We start from the raw sequence: 13,355 nt of genomic DNA on the forward strand, positions 1-13,355 counted from the left end.
GGGCAGACACTTTTCAGTTGAGGAATGTAATTAGGTAATAATGAAAAGGACAGCATTGTGGCAGTTTTCAGAGAAAAATGCTTGTTTTCAGGATCAAATCAATCTGTACATGAAGTTGTTTCTTAAACTGTTCTGTTATTGCCCCGCTAAGTATAAAGACACAGCTTGCATACCCTGCAAGGAACCAAGTTCCGCGCCATTCATTCTTTGTGCCCCAGTGACTGTCCAAGTGCAGAATGTCTGGTGTGCTCATCAGTGAAAGGAATAATGTTAAGATGCTATTAAGTACTAATCAGAATTACTTACCCGTCCAATTAAGTGCTTGTAACAAGTTCTATTGAAAGAGAGGTTAAAGAGTTGGGACAATTTTAGTTGTAACACTAGGTGTCATTTAACTTTGTTTATAGCACTTAGGCTGATAAATCACTATCTTATTATTTTAAACATCTAATGACTAGTTTATGAAGATAAATGCAGTTGATTTTAATGATTCTGCTCTCTTAGTACTAATTTTTTTTATCTCCATTTTTTAGTTTAGTTCCACCAAGGTGAAGAACAAGAGCAAGAAAAAGAAGACAAAAGATTCAAAGGTACGGGATATTTTCTGTAATGACTGATTGGATATGTAGATTAGAAATAAGCAATCATGTAATATTTGAAACACTGCAAAGAAAGACTTCTTAGGCTTTAAAGATGCTTTCATGTTCCTCCATTTTGAGGAAACTTAAGGTTCATGTTACATATAAGTAACTCTTAAAAGGAACTTTTAATTCTTTTGTTCTTCATATTTACTAGATATTTCTAAGTGAGAACATTGTCATGATGTAAGATCTCATGACGATGACCACAGAGCAGAGTAGCCAAGAAGGCTTTCGGGCCAGGCAAGCTTGGCTCCAGCAGTTATCTGTGCTCTTGAGCAAGTTGTTTGACTTTCTTGTGGTGTAGCACCATTGGCATAAGAACAGTAGTGATACCAATAACTTTTAGAAGTATGCTATTACCTAGTTAATGCCCAGTGATTATATCACTTAACTGATTTTTCTTAGGAGGTAAGAAAACAGTATTAGCCTCTACTATTCAGATCTTTTATGGGAATTATTTCTGTTCAAACATTCATCTAAAATAGTCAAAAGTGATGAATTCCAGTTATCTTAATGATTTTAGGATTCACAGGATCCTTCCCTTCTTTTTATGTAAGACTTCATTTCAGGCCCAAGAGATAAGTAGGGAATTATTTTATTAAGTCCTGTAGTAAGTTGTTTGTGGCTCTAGTGAAGGACAGAGGGACAGAAGGAAGGCAAGTGGAAAAGAAAGCACTTGTTAGAAGAAGCACCTTGGAGGTCCCTTTCCATCTGTGGCTGTACATCCTGAACTGAAATGAAAATTTAAGCTAGGTGATATTTAAATTTTTCAGAATATTGGAACTATCTCCATTGTTAATTTGAACCTGTATTACTATGTTCCAGTTTACAGGATAATTTGAATAGGTTTTGAATAGCAGTAATTGGTATTCATGTTCACATAAATGTTCAGCAATTTCAGTAGCACTTTTTTCCTTCATAGAATTTTAAGGTAGACTATCATTGTCATTTTTCTTTCTTTTAACCCAGCCAATGTTAGTGGGATCAGGAGCAGCATCGGTGACAGCAAATAATGAAAGTACAACTTTGGGTGAAGACCATAAGTAAGTATAATTTTTAATATTTTGATTTGTTCTAGTCCAAATGTTTTCATTTAATAAGTCATGTTAATTTAATGCACTATGGCCTTGTTTTTTTTTTCTTTCCCTAACTTCTTAAATATTTGCTCCCATTGTGACCATTAATCTTTATTGAACTAATGGTGTGGCTTCTAGTCTTTAAGAACTCATTCACACTGTGTTAAAGAGAAATTAACTGGGGATGGGAGTTGACTATGGCCAAAATACGTTATATGCACATAGGACAGTGGCTCAATAAAATCCATTAATCTGTACAATAAAAATGCACTAATAAAAATGTCACAGGACTGATAACATTCACTAAGTATATGTTGAGACGCTTAATGCGTGGAGTTATTGTGGGAAGATCTTAGTGTAGGCTTGCCATCACGGAAGTTGCTCATTGAAGTAGAACTTTGTGTTCTGTTCTCCGCCTGCTCTTGTTCCTGAACTGAAGTAAGTACCCTTTCTGTTGATTCTGGACTTGCAGGATTTCTAAAATTCTTGAGTTTCTGCTCCCCTGCAGAACTGGGGTTACAGGCACACATGGCTATACCCAGCTGTTTTATGTGGGATCTGGAGATTTGAACTCTGGCAGCCTCAGGTCCCCCACACCCCAAACTTGCACAGGAAGCTCACTTAACTGCTAAGTCATCTCTCCATCCTGAGGGCTGTTGGTTGGTTGGTTGGTTTTTTTGACACAGGTCTCATATATTTCAGGCTGGCCTTAAGCTCAAAATGTAGTGGAGAATGACCTTGAACTTTTGTGCTTGCACAGCAATGCATTCATTATCAGAACTATTTTTTTAACTTGTCTTAATTTCACTTTTACTTAAATGAATAGTAGTTAGAAAATCTACATTTGTTTCTAAACTCTTAAACAAGTTATAGTTAATTCAATATTTATGGTTGTTTTAAATTTGAGTTTTAAAATATGCTTTTACCAAATAAAAGTTCTAACTCAGAATGTCAGAGCATTTCTTGACTATAATTTTAACTTTTCTACATAAGTTCTCTAGCAATAATTTTTTATAAATTGAAGCTGAAATAATATGTTAACCATCATTTTATTTCAGTTAAGTGTTCTCCACAGTCATTGTCTTCCTTGTGCCCTGGTGTCCTCACCTGCAGCTAACGGTTCTTACCCAAAAGTTTATTTTTTTATTTATTTTTTTACTCAGTAGACGCAATTCAGACTCTGCAGCCCCATTTGCTGTGCCTGATCATCTTCGGCAAGATGTAGAAGAATTTGAGGCTCTTTATGACCAGCACAGCAGTGAATATGTCGTCCGTAATAAGAAGCTATGGGATATTAACCCCAAACAAAAATGCTCAACTCTATATGAGTAAGTAGGTTAATAGTCTTATAACCACAATTTTATATTGCAGCTACCAGTTAGAGAAAAGTTAAAAGAAAAAAAAAAGTTGTGTAATTTATCTCATACTTATTACAGGACTCATCTATTTGTTCATAGCCTGCCGGGAAAAATAGTGTGGAGCTTTTCACACATAATTCACAAAGTAGTAGGGTCAGGAAGGGGATACACAATGTAATTGAGGACGTTTCATTACTAGCTTGAGAGTCCTTTTTATAATTTGTCGGTGTGAACTGCTAGTATAAACATTCTCTGCTTCTAAAACTGTCTTGACAGGAGTGGTAAGGCTTTCCGCCATACTTTTTTTAGTTTTTTGAGACAGAATTTCACTGTGGAGCCCAGGCTGGCCTTGGACTTGTCATTTTCCTATGTAGTAGGAGTTGGTGCATGCTGTCTCTACTGGCTCAGCCATAGTCTTTTTAATATGAATCCCGAAGTTCATTTGATGATGAGAACTGCAACAATTTAATCTTGTTGTCCTTACATTAATGGATTTGTTTGGCATCTCACAGTACCAGAGATAAGTTATGTAGCTTGGTGAAGTCTTACCTTTTCCTGGAGAAAATAAAAGGTGCTGTTATGACTACAGGTTATATTGTAATTGTTCAGTGAGAATAATAGTTCAAACAGAGAACCCTTTACCCCTGCCTTATATTAGAGATTTGACTTCCAGAAATGGGTGTAATGGAAGAAAAACACTTCTTTTTAGGTAATTTTGGGTGTGAGTCACTTTAGGGTTATAAATATGAATGTGAAATTTCATAGTCAAGTTAGGTCTGCGTGAGGTGGATAAAAGAACCCAGTGAAGAATTTTAAACATATAGGAAATGCCATCTTGAGCTTGGCAGTAATAGTACATGAGTCCTTCTTTAAGAAAATCTTTGAGACTTGGGACCCTTCCCTGCTTAGGAGCTTTTCTGCTTTATTTTCCTAAAATAAATCTTCCTTGACTTAAAAAAAATTAAGGAAAATCACTTAAGGGTTGAGCTATGTAATAGAAAGTTTATGTAAACCTAACTTCTGAGACTCCTGTCACTTGTTCACAATGTGTTCATTGCTTTGTTTCCTTGGTTTCATCATTTCTATTGCTAATTAAACAAACCTAGGATATTCTTGATAAACTTTCTTTTTAAGAATTAAAATGTCAAGCATTCTTTTCCAAAGTCCTCCTGGATGACAGTTTGAAAATAGCTACAGAATTAGCTGATTAGACTGATTCTTTTTCTGTTTTTGAGGCAAGCTCTCATGTTGCCCAGGCTGGCTACAAACTTGGCCATGTAGATGAGGATGGCTTTGAACTCCTGACCCTCCTGCCTCCAGCTGCCACATTCTGGGGACTGTAGGCTTGCACTGTCCCACCTGGCCTAGAGTGATAGCTGTTCTGTGTATGTGTGCATGTGCATGCATGCACTTGCTGTGATGCACATGTGATATCAGAGTTGTTGGAGATAGTCTCTTGTTTGCCACTAACAATGTTTCACTCCACCCCATTGCCATGCCATTGCGATTGCAGACGTGTGCTTCTTGCTTTTCCATTGCTGTTTATGTATTTATTTAAGAGTGAGAGAGAGAAAGAGGCCGTAGAGATCCATTGTTTTTGTTTGTTTGTTTGTTTTTTCCAAAGTAGGATCTCACTCTAGCTCAGGGTGGCCTCAAACTCACAGCGATCCTCCTACCTCTGCCTCCCGAGTGCTGGGATTAAAGGCATGCGCCACCACGCCTGGCTGAGATCCATTGTTTTTAAGATAGATTATGCAGTTATGTTGTAACACAGTGAATTTTATTTTATTTTTGGTTTTTCGAGGTAGGGCCTTGCTCTAGCCCAAGGTGACCTGTAGTCTCAGGCTGGCCTTGAACTCACAGTGATCTCCTACCTCTGCCTTCTGAGTGCTAGAATTAAAGGTCTGCGCTACCACACCTGGCTACACTAACTTTTTTGATCTCCTTTTAGCTTCTTCCCCACAAAAGGTATAGAAGGAATGCTCTCTAAGGGATAGATAACACTGTGGCTGTCGTGCCATTGACTTCCTTGCTCTCTAAGGGAGAGAGAGCACTGTGGCTGTCGTACCATTGACTTCCTTGCTCTCCAAGGGAGAGATAGCACTGTGGCTGTCGTACCATTGACTTCCTTGCTCCCTAAGGAAGAGAGAGCACTGTGACTGTCACACCATTGACTTCCTTGCTCTCTAAGGGAGAGAGAGCACTGTGACTGTCGTACCATTGACTTCCTTGCTCTCCAGGGGAGAGAGAGCACTGTGACTGTCACACCATTGACTTCCTTGCTCTCTAAGGGAGAGAGAGCACTGTGACTGTCGTACCATTGACTTCCTTGCTCTCCAGGGGAGAGAGAGCACTGTGGCTGTCACACCATTGACTTCCTTGCTCTCTAAGGGAGAGAGAGCACTGTGGCTGTCGTACCATTAACTTCCTTGCTCCCTAAGGGAGAGAGAGCACTGTGACTGTCACACCATTGACTTCCTTGCTCTCTAAGGGAGAGAGAGCACTGTGACTGTCGTACCATTGACTTCCTTGCTCTCCAGGGGAGAGAGAGCACTGTGGCTGTCACACCATTGACTTCCTTGCTCTCCAGGGGAGAGAGAGCACTGTGACTGTCGTACCATTGACTTCCTTGCTCTCCAGGGGAGAGAGAGCACTGTGACTGTCGTACCATTGACTTCCTTGCTCTCCAGGGGAGAGAGAGCACTGTGACTGTCGTACCATTGACTTCCTTGCTCTCCAGGGGAGAGAGAGCACTGTGGCTGTCGTACCATTGACTTCCTTGCTCTCCAGGGGAGAGAGAGCACTGTGGCTGTCGTACCATTGACTTCCTTGCTCTCCAGGGGAGAGAGAGCACTGTGGCTGTCGTACCATTGACTTCCTTGCTCTCTAAGGGAGAGAGAGCACTGTGACTGTCGTACCATTGACTTCCTTGCTCTCCAGGGGAGAGAGAGCACTGTGACTGTCGTACCATTGACTTCCTTGCTCTCCAGGGGGGAGAGAGCACTGTGGCTGTCACACCATTGACTTCCTTGCTCTCTAAGGGAGAGAGAGCACTGTGACTGTCGTACCATTGACTTCCTTGCTCTCCAGGGGAGAGAGAGCACTGTGACTGTCGTACCATTGACTTCCTTGCTCTCCAGGGGAGAGAGAGCACTGTGGCTGTCGTACCATTGGCCTCAGGTAGCTTTTGTTCTGTCGTACACTTTGTTGTCTCTGTTTGAGATCACTAAAAAGTGAAATAGTACCTTTCTTAAGGGTTAGACAGAAATTATTAGATTAAGAGGAGGAAAGAGGAGATACTATGAAGTGCTCCTGCCCATTAAATAATACTTTTGCTGTGGGAAATAAGCATTTTTTGAATAAACATGTGCAAGTATTTCCTTATGGTAATTCACGTAAATGTCATTTTTTTTCCCAAGTTACTTCTCTCAGTTGTTGGAGGAACATGGTCCTTTGGATATGAGCAACAAGATGTTCTCTGAAGAATATGAGTTTTTCCCTGAAGAAACTCGACAGATCCTAGAAAAAGCAGGAGGTTTAAAATCTTTTCTCCTGGCATGTCCTCGTTTTGTTGTGATTGACAACTGTATTGCATTGAAAAAAGTTGCCTTACGGCTTAAGAAAAAAAGAAAGAAGAAAAATATTAAAACTAAAGTAGAAGAGATTTCGAAAACAGGAGAGTACTTACGAGTTAAACTACCACTGAATCCAGCAGCTAGGGAATTTAAACCAGATGTAAAATCCAAACCAGTATCTGATTTACCTTCCACCCTAGCTTCTGAGGGTGTGAAGCCCGAATCTTTGCCTGCTGAGCCTCTGAATGCAATGTGTGAAGATGGCAAGGCCAGGCTGGAGTCTGACCATTCTTCCGGTCCAGTTTCTGAGGAGGGCAAACCCACAGAGGTCTCTTCTGATTCTCTCAAACCAGTCTGTGAGGATGTGAATCACAAACAAGTCTCTCATCCTCCTAAACCAGTTCCTGAGGATGTAAAGTCAACATACTGGACTCAGTCACACTTGGTCACAGGATTCTGTACTTACCTTCCATTTCAGGCATTTGACATTGCCCAGCCGCGACCAGCATATGTAAATATGTTACCGAGTTTGCCCCAGTTCACCAGCATTTACACACCTTTGGCCAGCATTTCTTCTGAGCATCCTGTGCAGACGACTGTACCAGCAGTGCCGCATTTTGTAGCCGTTAGCAGAGCAGATAAAAATGCTGTTGCGTATTTTGATGGTCCCAATTTGAATGCTGAGAAAGACTCTGGTACCCAGATTGCCTCTGAATCACAGATTCTGAAGGATTCTTTGGGAACATTTACAAAGTCCAAAAATAGCTTGGGTGATGCCAATATAGCTCTGAATGAGTCTGACAGAAATGAAAGGCACTGTGGGAACTCTAACAGCATATGTGAAGTTCATCTGGAAAGTACTGATGCAGTAAGAAATCTTACACATACGCAGATCGCTGCTGTACAGGTAAGATTTAAAGAGAAAAGTCTTCTTAATACCACTGCCAAATTTGCCTTTTCATTTTTCATTGCCGTTATAGTTACTAAAACTCTTAGAATTGGCTTTATAATGGATGCAAAAGCTTTTTTTCTTGAAAATATTTTAAATGTATTAAATATTTAGATGTTTTTAAAATATTTGCCCCTTTAATTCCAGCACTTGAGAGGAAAAGGTAGGAGGATCGCCATGAGTTTGAGGCCATCCTAAGACTACATAGTGAATTCCAGGTCAGCCTGGGGCTAGAGTGAGACCTTACCTCCTAAAACCAAAAAAAGAAAGAAAGAAAGGAAAGAAGGGAGGGAGAAAAAAAATTGTAGGGAATGACAGGTACTTTTTTCAGAACAAAGTTTGTACCTAGTAAGTAATTAATCCATCTTGTACATTGTACACTGTGAAACATAAGGTAAAGGAGTGGAGCCAACACACCCCTTCCTAACTAATAAAACAAGGACAGGAGAATGTGGCTACTTCTGTAGAGAAGTCGTGTGCTACCAAGGAAGCCTTCATTACACCAGCTCATGCAGTTCTGGAAAGATTGGAATAGGAGAAGCAGGGGGTGCTTGCTACATTAGGACTTTGTGCACCTGCTGGCCAGCTCCCTAGAGAATACAAGGAGGGAGGGGCTGGGAGTATAACTCTGTGGGAGTGCTTGCCTAGCATGTGCATGCACAAGGCCCTGGGTTCCATCCCCAGTCCCTGAACATGTGTTAGTAAATCCAGTAAGAAAAGGGTGAGTCTGGGCTAAACTTGGGGAGGAATGAGAGAGTTATAAAAGACACAAGCAGGTGAAGAGAAACAGTAATGATAATGCCTTGCTAAGAAGCATGAAAATAAATCAAGGTTTTGTTGTTTGTTTATTTATAGTTGCCTTCATAGGGTATGAATTCATTAAACTCCTTATTGGTTTGCCCTTCTCATTAAGGTTTCTGTTTTCTGGAAGCTTTGAAAACAATATGTCAAAGAGTAATGATCCAGTATCACTTACAGTTAAATGATTGCATTTTCCTAATAGAAATATTTATATGAAGCATGAAATGTAATCTAAATTGAAAAAAAATAAGCCTTGGAAAAATTGTGGGCACATTTTAAAATGCTGTTGCTTGGTGGGCTTATTTTATTATAGCAAAAGTGAAATAAATTAAGGTTTCAGGCGTTGTTTTGCCTCATAGGTGTCTTGGAACATACTACACCAAGAAGTCAATACTGAGCCATACAGTCCTTTTGAGACACAGCAGGTGAGTAAGCATTTTGATAAACTGCTTATAGATTTAATTTTCACTGTTACTTGCATGAGGATAATGAAGTAGAACTATTGGGGAGCCAGCTAATTCCACACAAAGTTATCATGGAATAAAGTTTAGAATATAACAAAAATTACTTGGTTTTTGTTGAAATTTGAGAAAAGGAAGGAAAAGGGTTTGTTAACTTTATTTTTTATAGTTTTTTTTTAATTTTATTTATTTATTTGAGAGCGACAGACACAGAGAGAAAGACAGATAGAGGGAGGGAGAGAGAATGGGCGCGCCAGGGCTTCCAGCCTCTGCAAACGAACTCCAGACGCGTGCGCCCCCTTGTGCATCTGGCTAACGTGGGACCTGGGGAACCGAGCCTCGAACCGGGGTCCTTAGGCTTCACAGGCAAGCGCTTAACCGGTACGCCATCTCTCCAGCCCAACTTTATTTTTTTAATCTTGTTTTTTTGAGTTAGGGTCTCACTGTAGCTCAGGCTGACTTGAACTTCACTGTGGAGTCTCAGGCAAGCCTCAGACACACAGCTACCCTCCTACCTCAGCCTCCTGAGTGTTGGGATTAAAGGTGTGTGTTACCACACCTGGCGGTTTTTTAACTTTTTATTAATAACCTCTATACATACACACAGTATACCATAATCATAACTCCTTCCCACCATACTCCCTCCCCTCCCATACTGAATCCCTTTTTCTTTCAAACTGTTCTGTTTTGATGTCGTCATCTTTTCTCCTCTCTTGCAGGTCTTGTGTAGGTAGCATTAGCCACTGTGAACACCACTTTGTGTCTAGAAGACAGTATTGCAAAGCACTCCTCCCTTTCTTACATTCTTTATGCCATTTCTTCCAAAATTGTCCCTAAGACTTGGAAGGTGTGATGGAGGTGTCTACGTATAAGTATTTAGAAGGCAGTTTGGTGGACATAATATATCCATTTAACTAAACAATGGTAGTAGATCCTCTCTAGAATTTATGACCTTCCTAGTCATAGGCTGTTGAGATTTTTAATACCAGATGTGAATTCCCCCCCACCCATTGAGTAGGCCTCAAATCCAATCAGAGAGCAGTTGGAAAACCCCATATTAGACATACCACCATTGCATCCATTGGCGCAGTTGGCGTGGATGACCAGCTGTAAAGCTTGCAGGGTCCACTGCTAGTGAAGACCTCTGACGACTTTTCTCCTGAACAGGCTTTTCCAGTATCATGGCAGCTAGTCAACAGGGAAGAGGCTTCCAGCTCAACTCCAGCTTCATTCCTCTGTCCTTGCAGCCCAAGCATGTGGCATATTCAGCAGTAAAGTTTTACCATTTAGTTCTGGTAGCAGCCTACAGCCTTGGCCAATAGCCTGTAATGTTTTGGGTCACAGCAGAGAACTCCCTGATCAACAACACTGGAAGGTACCCGACCCCTAGCACTAACATTTTAACATTTCTGTGTACCACTTACGGCTGGGCACAGCATTATCCACTCCCACAGGGTACCGCTGCCCAAGCTCTCTTTTTTAAACCTAGGTAGCTAGTGAAGAGGCAGGTTTCCATGTGTGTCATATCTATCACAACATAAATTTTTTTAAATTTTTTTTTATTTATTTGAGAGCAACAGACAGAGAGAGAAAGAGGCAGGGGGAGAGAGAAAGAGAGAGATAGTGGGCCCGCCAGGGCCTCCAGCCACTGCAGACGAACTCCAGATGTGTGGACCCCCTTGTACATCTGGATAACGTGGGTCCTGGGAATCAAGCCTCAAACCAAAGTCCTTAGGTTTCACAGGCAAGCGCTTTACCATCTCTTCAGGCCACAACGTGAATTTTGATCGTCCCACCCCCTCCTGTTTTCACCCCTCTCCTGGCCCCATTCAGGCTATTCCATCTTCAATGATAGGTATTTTCTTGTCTGTTTAATTTAAAGTATAATTGGCTTTGTTTTTACTGGTGTAATCATCACATATTCATGTATAAGTAGGTTATTCACATGAAAGACACCAAAAGATATAAAGACAACCACTTTAAAAATAATTCAGTTAGCTGAGCGTGGTGATGCACACCTTTAATCCCAGCACTCGGGAGGCAGAGGTAGGAGGATCACTGTAAATTCAAGGCTGCCCTGAGAGTACAGAGTGAATTCTAGGTCATCCTGGACTAGAGTGAGACCTACCTCAAAAAGATCAAAAACAAAAAAATAATAATTCTCTTAGAAAAAATCTGTCAATATAATGCACTTTGCTAATATATCATAAGAGAAAAGTTACTTAACTAATTCTAGTTACTAAAAAGGTAATGGATAAAATTCAAGTCCATTTTTAACCAAACTGGTAATTTCACAGCATGCTAGTTGCTTTCTCTCCAGGTAAAAGCTACAAGATGGCTTAAAAATGAAGCGTCACCATTAATATTTACTGTTACCCTGGAGATATTGAGTGAGAAAATTATCATAAGAAACTTTTTTTTTTGAATTATTTTGTTAAAGATTTTCAGTTGAGCCAGTCTTGGTGGTGCACGCTTTTAATCCCAGCACTCGGGAGGCAGAGGTAGGAGGATCACCGTGAGTTTGAGGCCACCCTGAGACCACATATGGAATTCCAGGTCAGCCATGACTAGAGCAAGACGTTATCTCAAAAAAAAAAAAAAAATTTAAGTTGATCATCTTAGATTTCCTGGAACACAGTCATAATAATGATGCTTGTATCCCCTTTTTCCTATCTAATCTGATTCTCATACCTCATTTTCTCAGTTAAGGCTCTTACCTGCAAAGACTAATGGCCCAGCTTCAATTCCCTAATACCCACCTAAAGCCAGGTGCACAAAGAGGCGTGTGCACCTGGAGCTTGTTTGCAGCGGCTAGAGGCTCTGGCACCCCCATTCTTTCTCATATATTCTGTCATATATTCAGTCATTCATACTCTCTCTCCTCACAAATAAATATAAGTTCCTCACTGATTAAAAACATCTAGTGGGTTAAAATAACAATAACTATTTCCTCTGTTAGAGTTTCTCCTGGTCAGGAATTCAGGTGCAGTTCAGCTCTGTGGTTCTGGAGATCCTCATTAGGCTCCAGTGAAGATGTTGACCAGGACTTTGCCATCGGCAGGTGTGACTGAGACAGAGGCTCCTCTTTTAACTCAGTGTTGATGGTCCTTTACCTGAGGACCTGCATGTAGCTCCAGGAAGTCAGGCTCCATCACTGCATCCTTATGTTTTGTTGGTCACGCAGAACAGTTGCAGTCATGGTACATGGTAGAAGTATATCTAAAGATGTGGATACTAAGAAGCTCAGACTTGGGGATCTAATTTGGAGGCTAGAGGTTGAGGTTAGCTACTGCACACGATTTATTGACAGCTAGACAAATTAATTCTAAATTTGCTATGTAGAAAAATTTACACCAGGGCTGCCTGTGGAACAAGAAACTGGAATTATGTGGCTAAATAGCAAAACACCTGTGTTGCAGTCAGGTTCTCATTGCTGGCAGAATTCATCCCGACCAAGAGCAATTTGTGGGGGAAAAAAACTATTTTGGCTTACAGACTCGAGGGGAAGCTCCATGATATTAGGGGAAGACAATAGCATGAGCAGAGTGTGGACATCACCTCCTGGCCAACATCATGTGGACAATAGCAGCAGGAGAGTGTGCCAAACACTGGCAAGAGGAAACTGGCTATAATATCCATAAGCCTGCACCCAACTGCCTCCACAAGGCATTAATTCCCAAATTTCCATCAGACCCTAGCACTCAAAACACCTAAGTTTATGTGAGACACCTGAATCAAACCTCCACAAGTTGTAAATCTTATCATATAAGCAGACAATTAGAATGAGAGCCCAATGAAATAGAAGAATATAGACATTTAAGGTATAATGAAGATAGTAAGCTAGTAATGAATACAACTTGATAGTTAAATACTGTAGCCATCAGGTTCGCATTGCTGGTAGAAATCACCCAACCAAGAGCAGTTTATGGGAAAAAGAAGTTTATTTTGGCTTACAGGCTTAAGGGGAAGCACCATGATGGCAGGGGTAAACGATGGCATGAGCAGAGGGTGGACATCACCCTCTGGCCAACATAAGGTGTACCATAGCAACAGGAGAGTATGCCCAACACTGGCGAGGGGAAACTGGCTATAAAGCCCATAAGCCCGCCCCCAACAATACACTGCCTCCTGGAGGTGTTAACTCCCAAATCTCCTTCAGCTGGGAACCTAGCATTCAGAACACCTGAGTTTATGGGTACATGTGAATCAAACCACCACACATACATAGGAGAAATAGGTTGCCTCCTAGAAAAATGTCAAGTTGGGTTCGTACCTCATTCTTTATGAATTTCAGGCATAGGAAGAAGTGGTAGTATGCATAGATGCCCCCACAATATATTCATTGTTTTTGTAGTTTGGATTTGCAGCCACCTGGCAGGAGGACAGAGGATGGGTCACTGGGCTGATCTTAGGGTGCAGCCCTAAGGTGTGGTTGTGGATTTGAAATTCCAGTCTAAAGATACGCAAAGTGCCTGGAGTTCCTGAAGTGTGCTT

At 40.9% G+C, this 13,355-nt stretch overlaps 1 protein-coding gene across 6 annotated transcripts in view; it reads left to right on the forward strand.

Annotated features, from left to right (window-relative positions):
- Ttc3 (tetratricopeptide repeat domain 3) overlaps window positions 1-13,355 on the forward strand; it is a 129,516-nt gene that overhangs the window by 81,704 nt on the left and 34,457 nt on the right. For 5 of the 6 annotated variants that reach the window (XM_045149858.1, XM_045149854.1, XM_045149855.1 and 2 more), the window contains 5 exons: window positions 534-590; window positions 1,611-1,684; window positions 2,881-3,045; window positions 6,495-7,557; window positions 8,760-8,825. In XM_045149858.1, the coding sequence (XP_045005793.1) occupies window positions 534-590; window positions 1,611-1,684; window positions 2,881-3,045; window positions 6,495-7,557; window positions 8,760-8,825 (1,425 nt within the window). The remainder of the gene's footprint in view (window positions 1-533; window positions 591-1,610; window positions 1,685-2,880; window positions 3,046-6,494; window positions 7,558-8,759; window positions 8,826-13,355) is intronic. The other variant, XM_045149856.1, reaches the window with a different exon arrangement.

Source organism: Jaculus jaculus, chromosome 5 (assembly GCF_020740685.1).
Source record: "Jaculus jaculus isolate mJacJac1 chromosome 5, mJacJac1.mat.Y.cur, whole genome shotgun sequence".
Lineage (NCBI taxonomy): Eukaryota > Metazoa > Chordata > Mammalia > Rodentia > Dipodidae > Jaculus > Jaculus jaculus.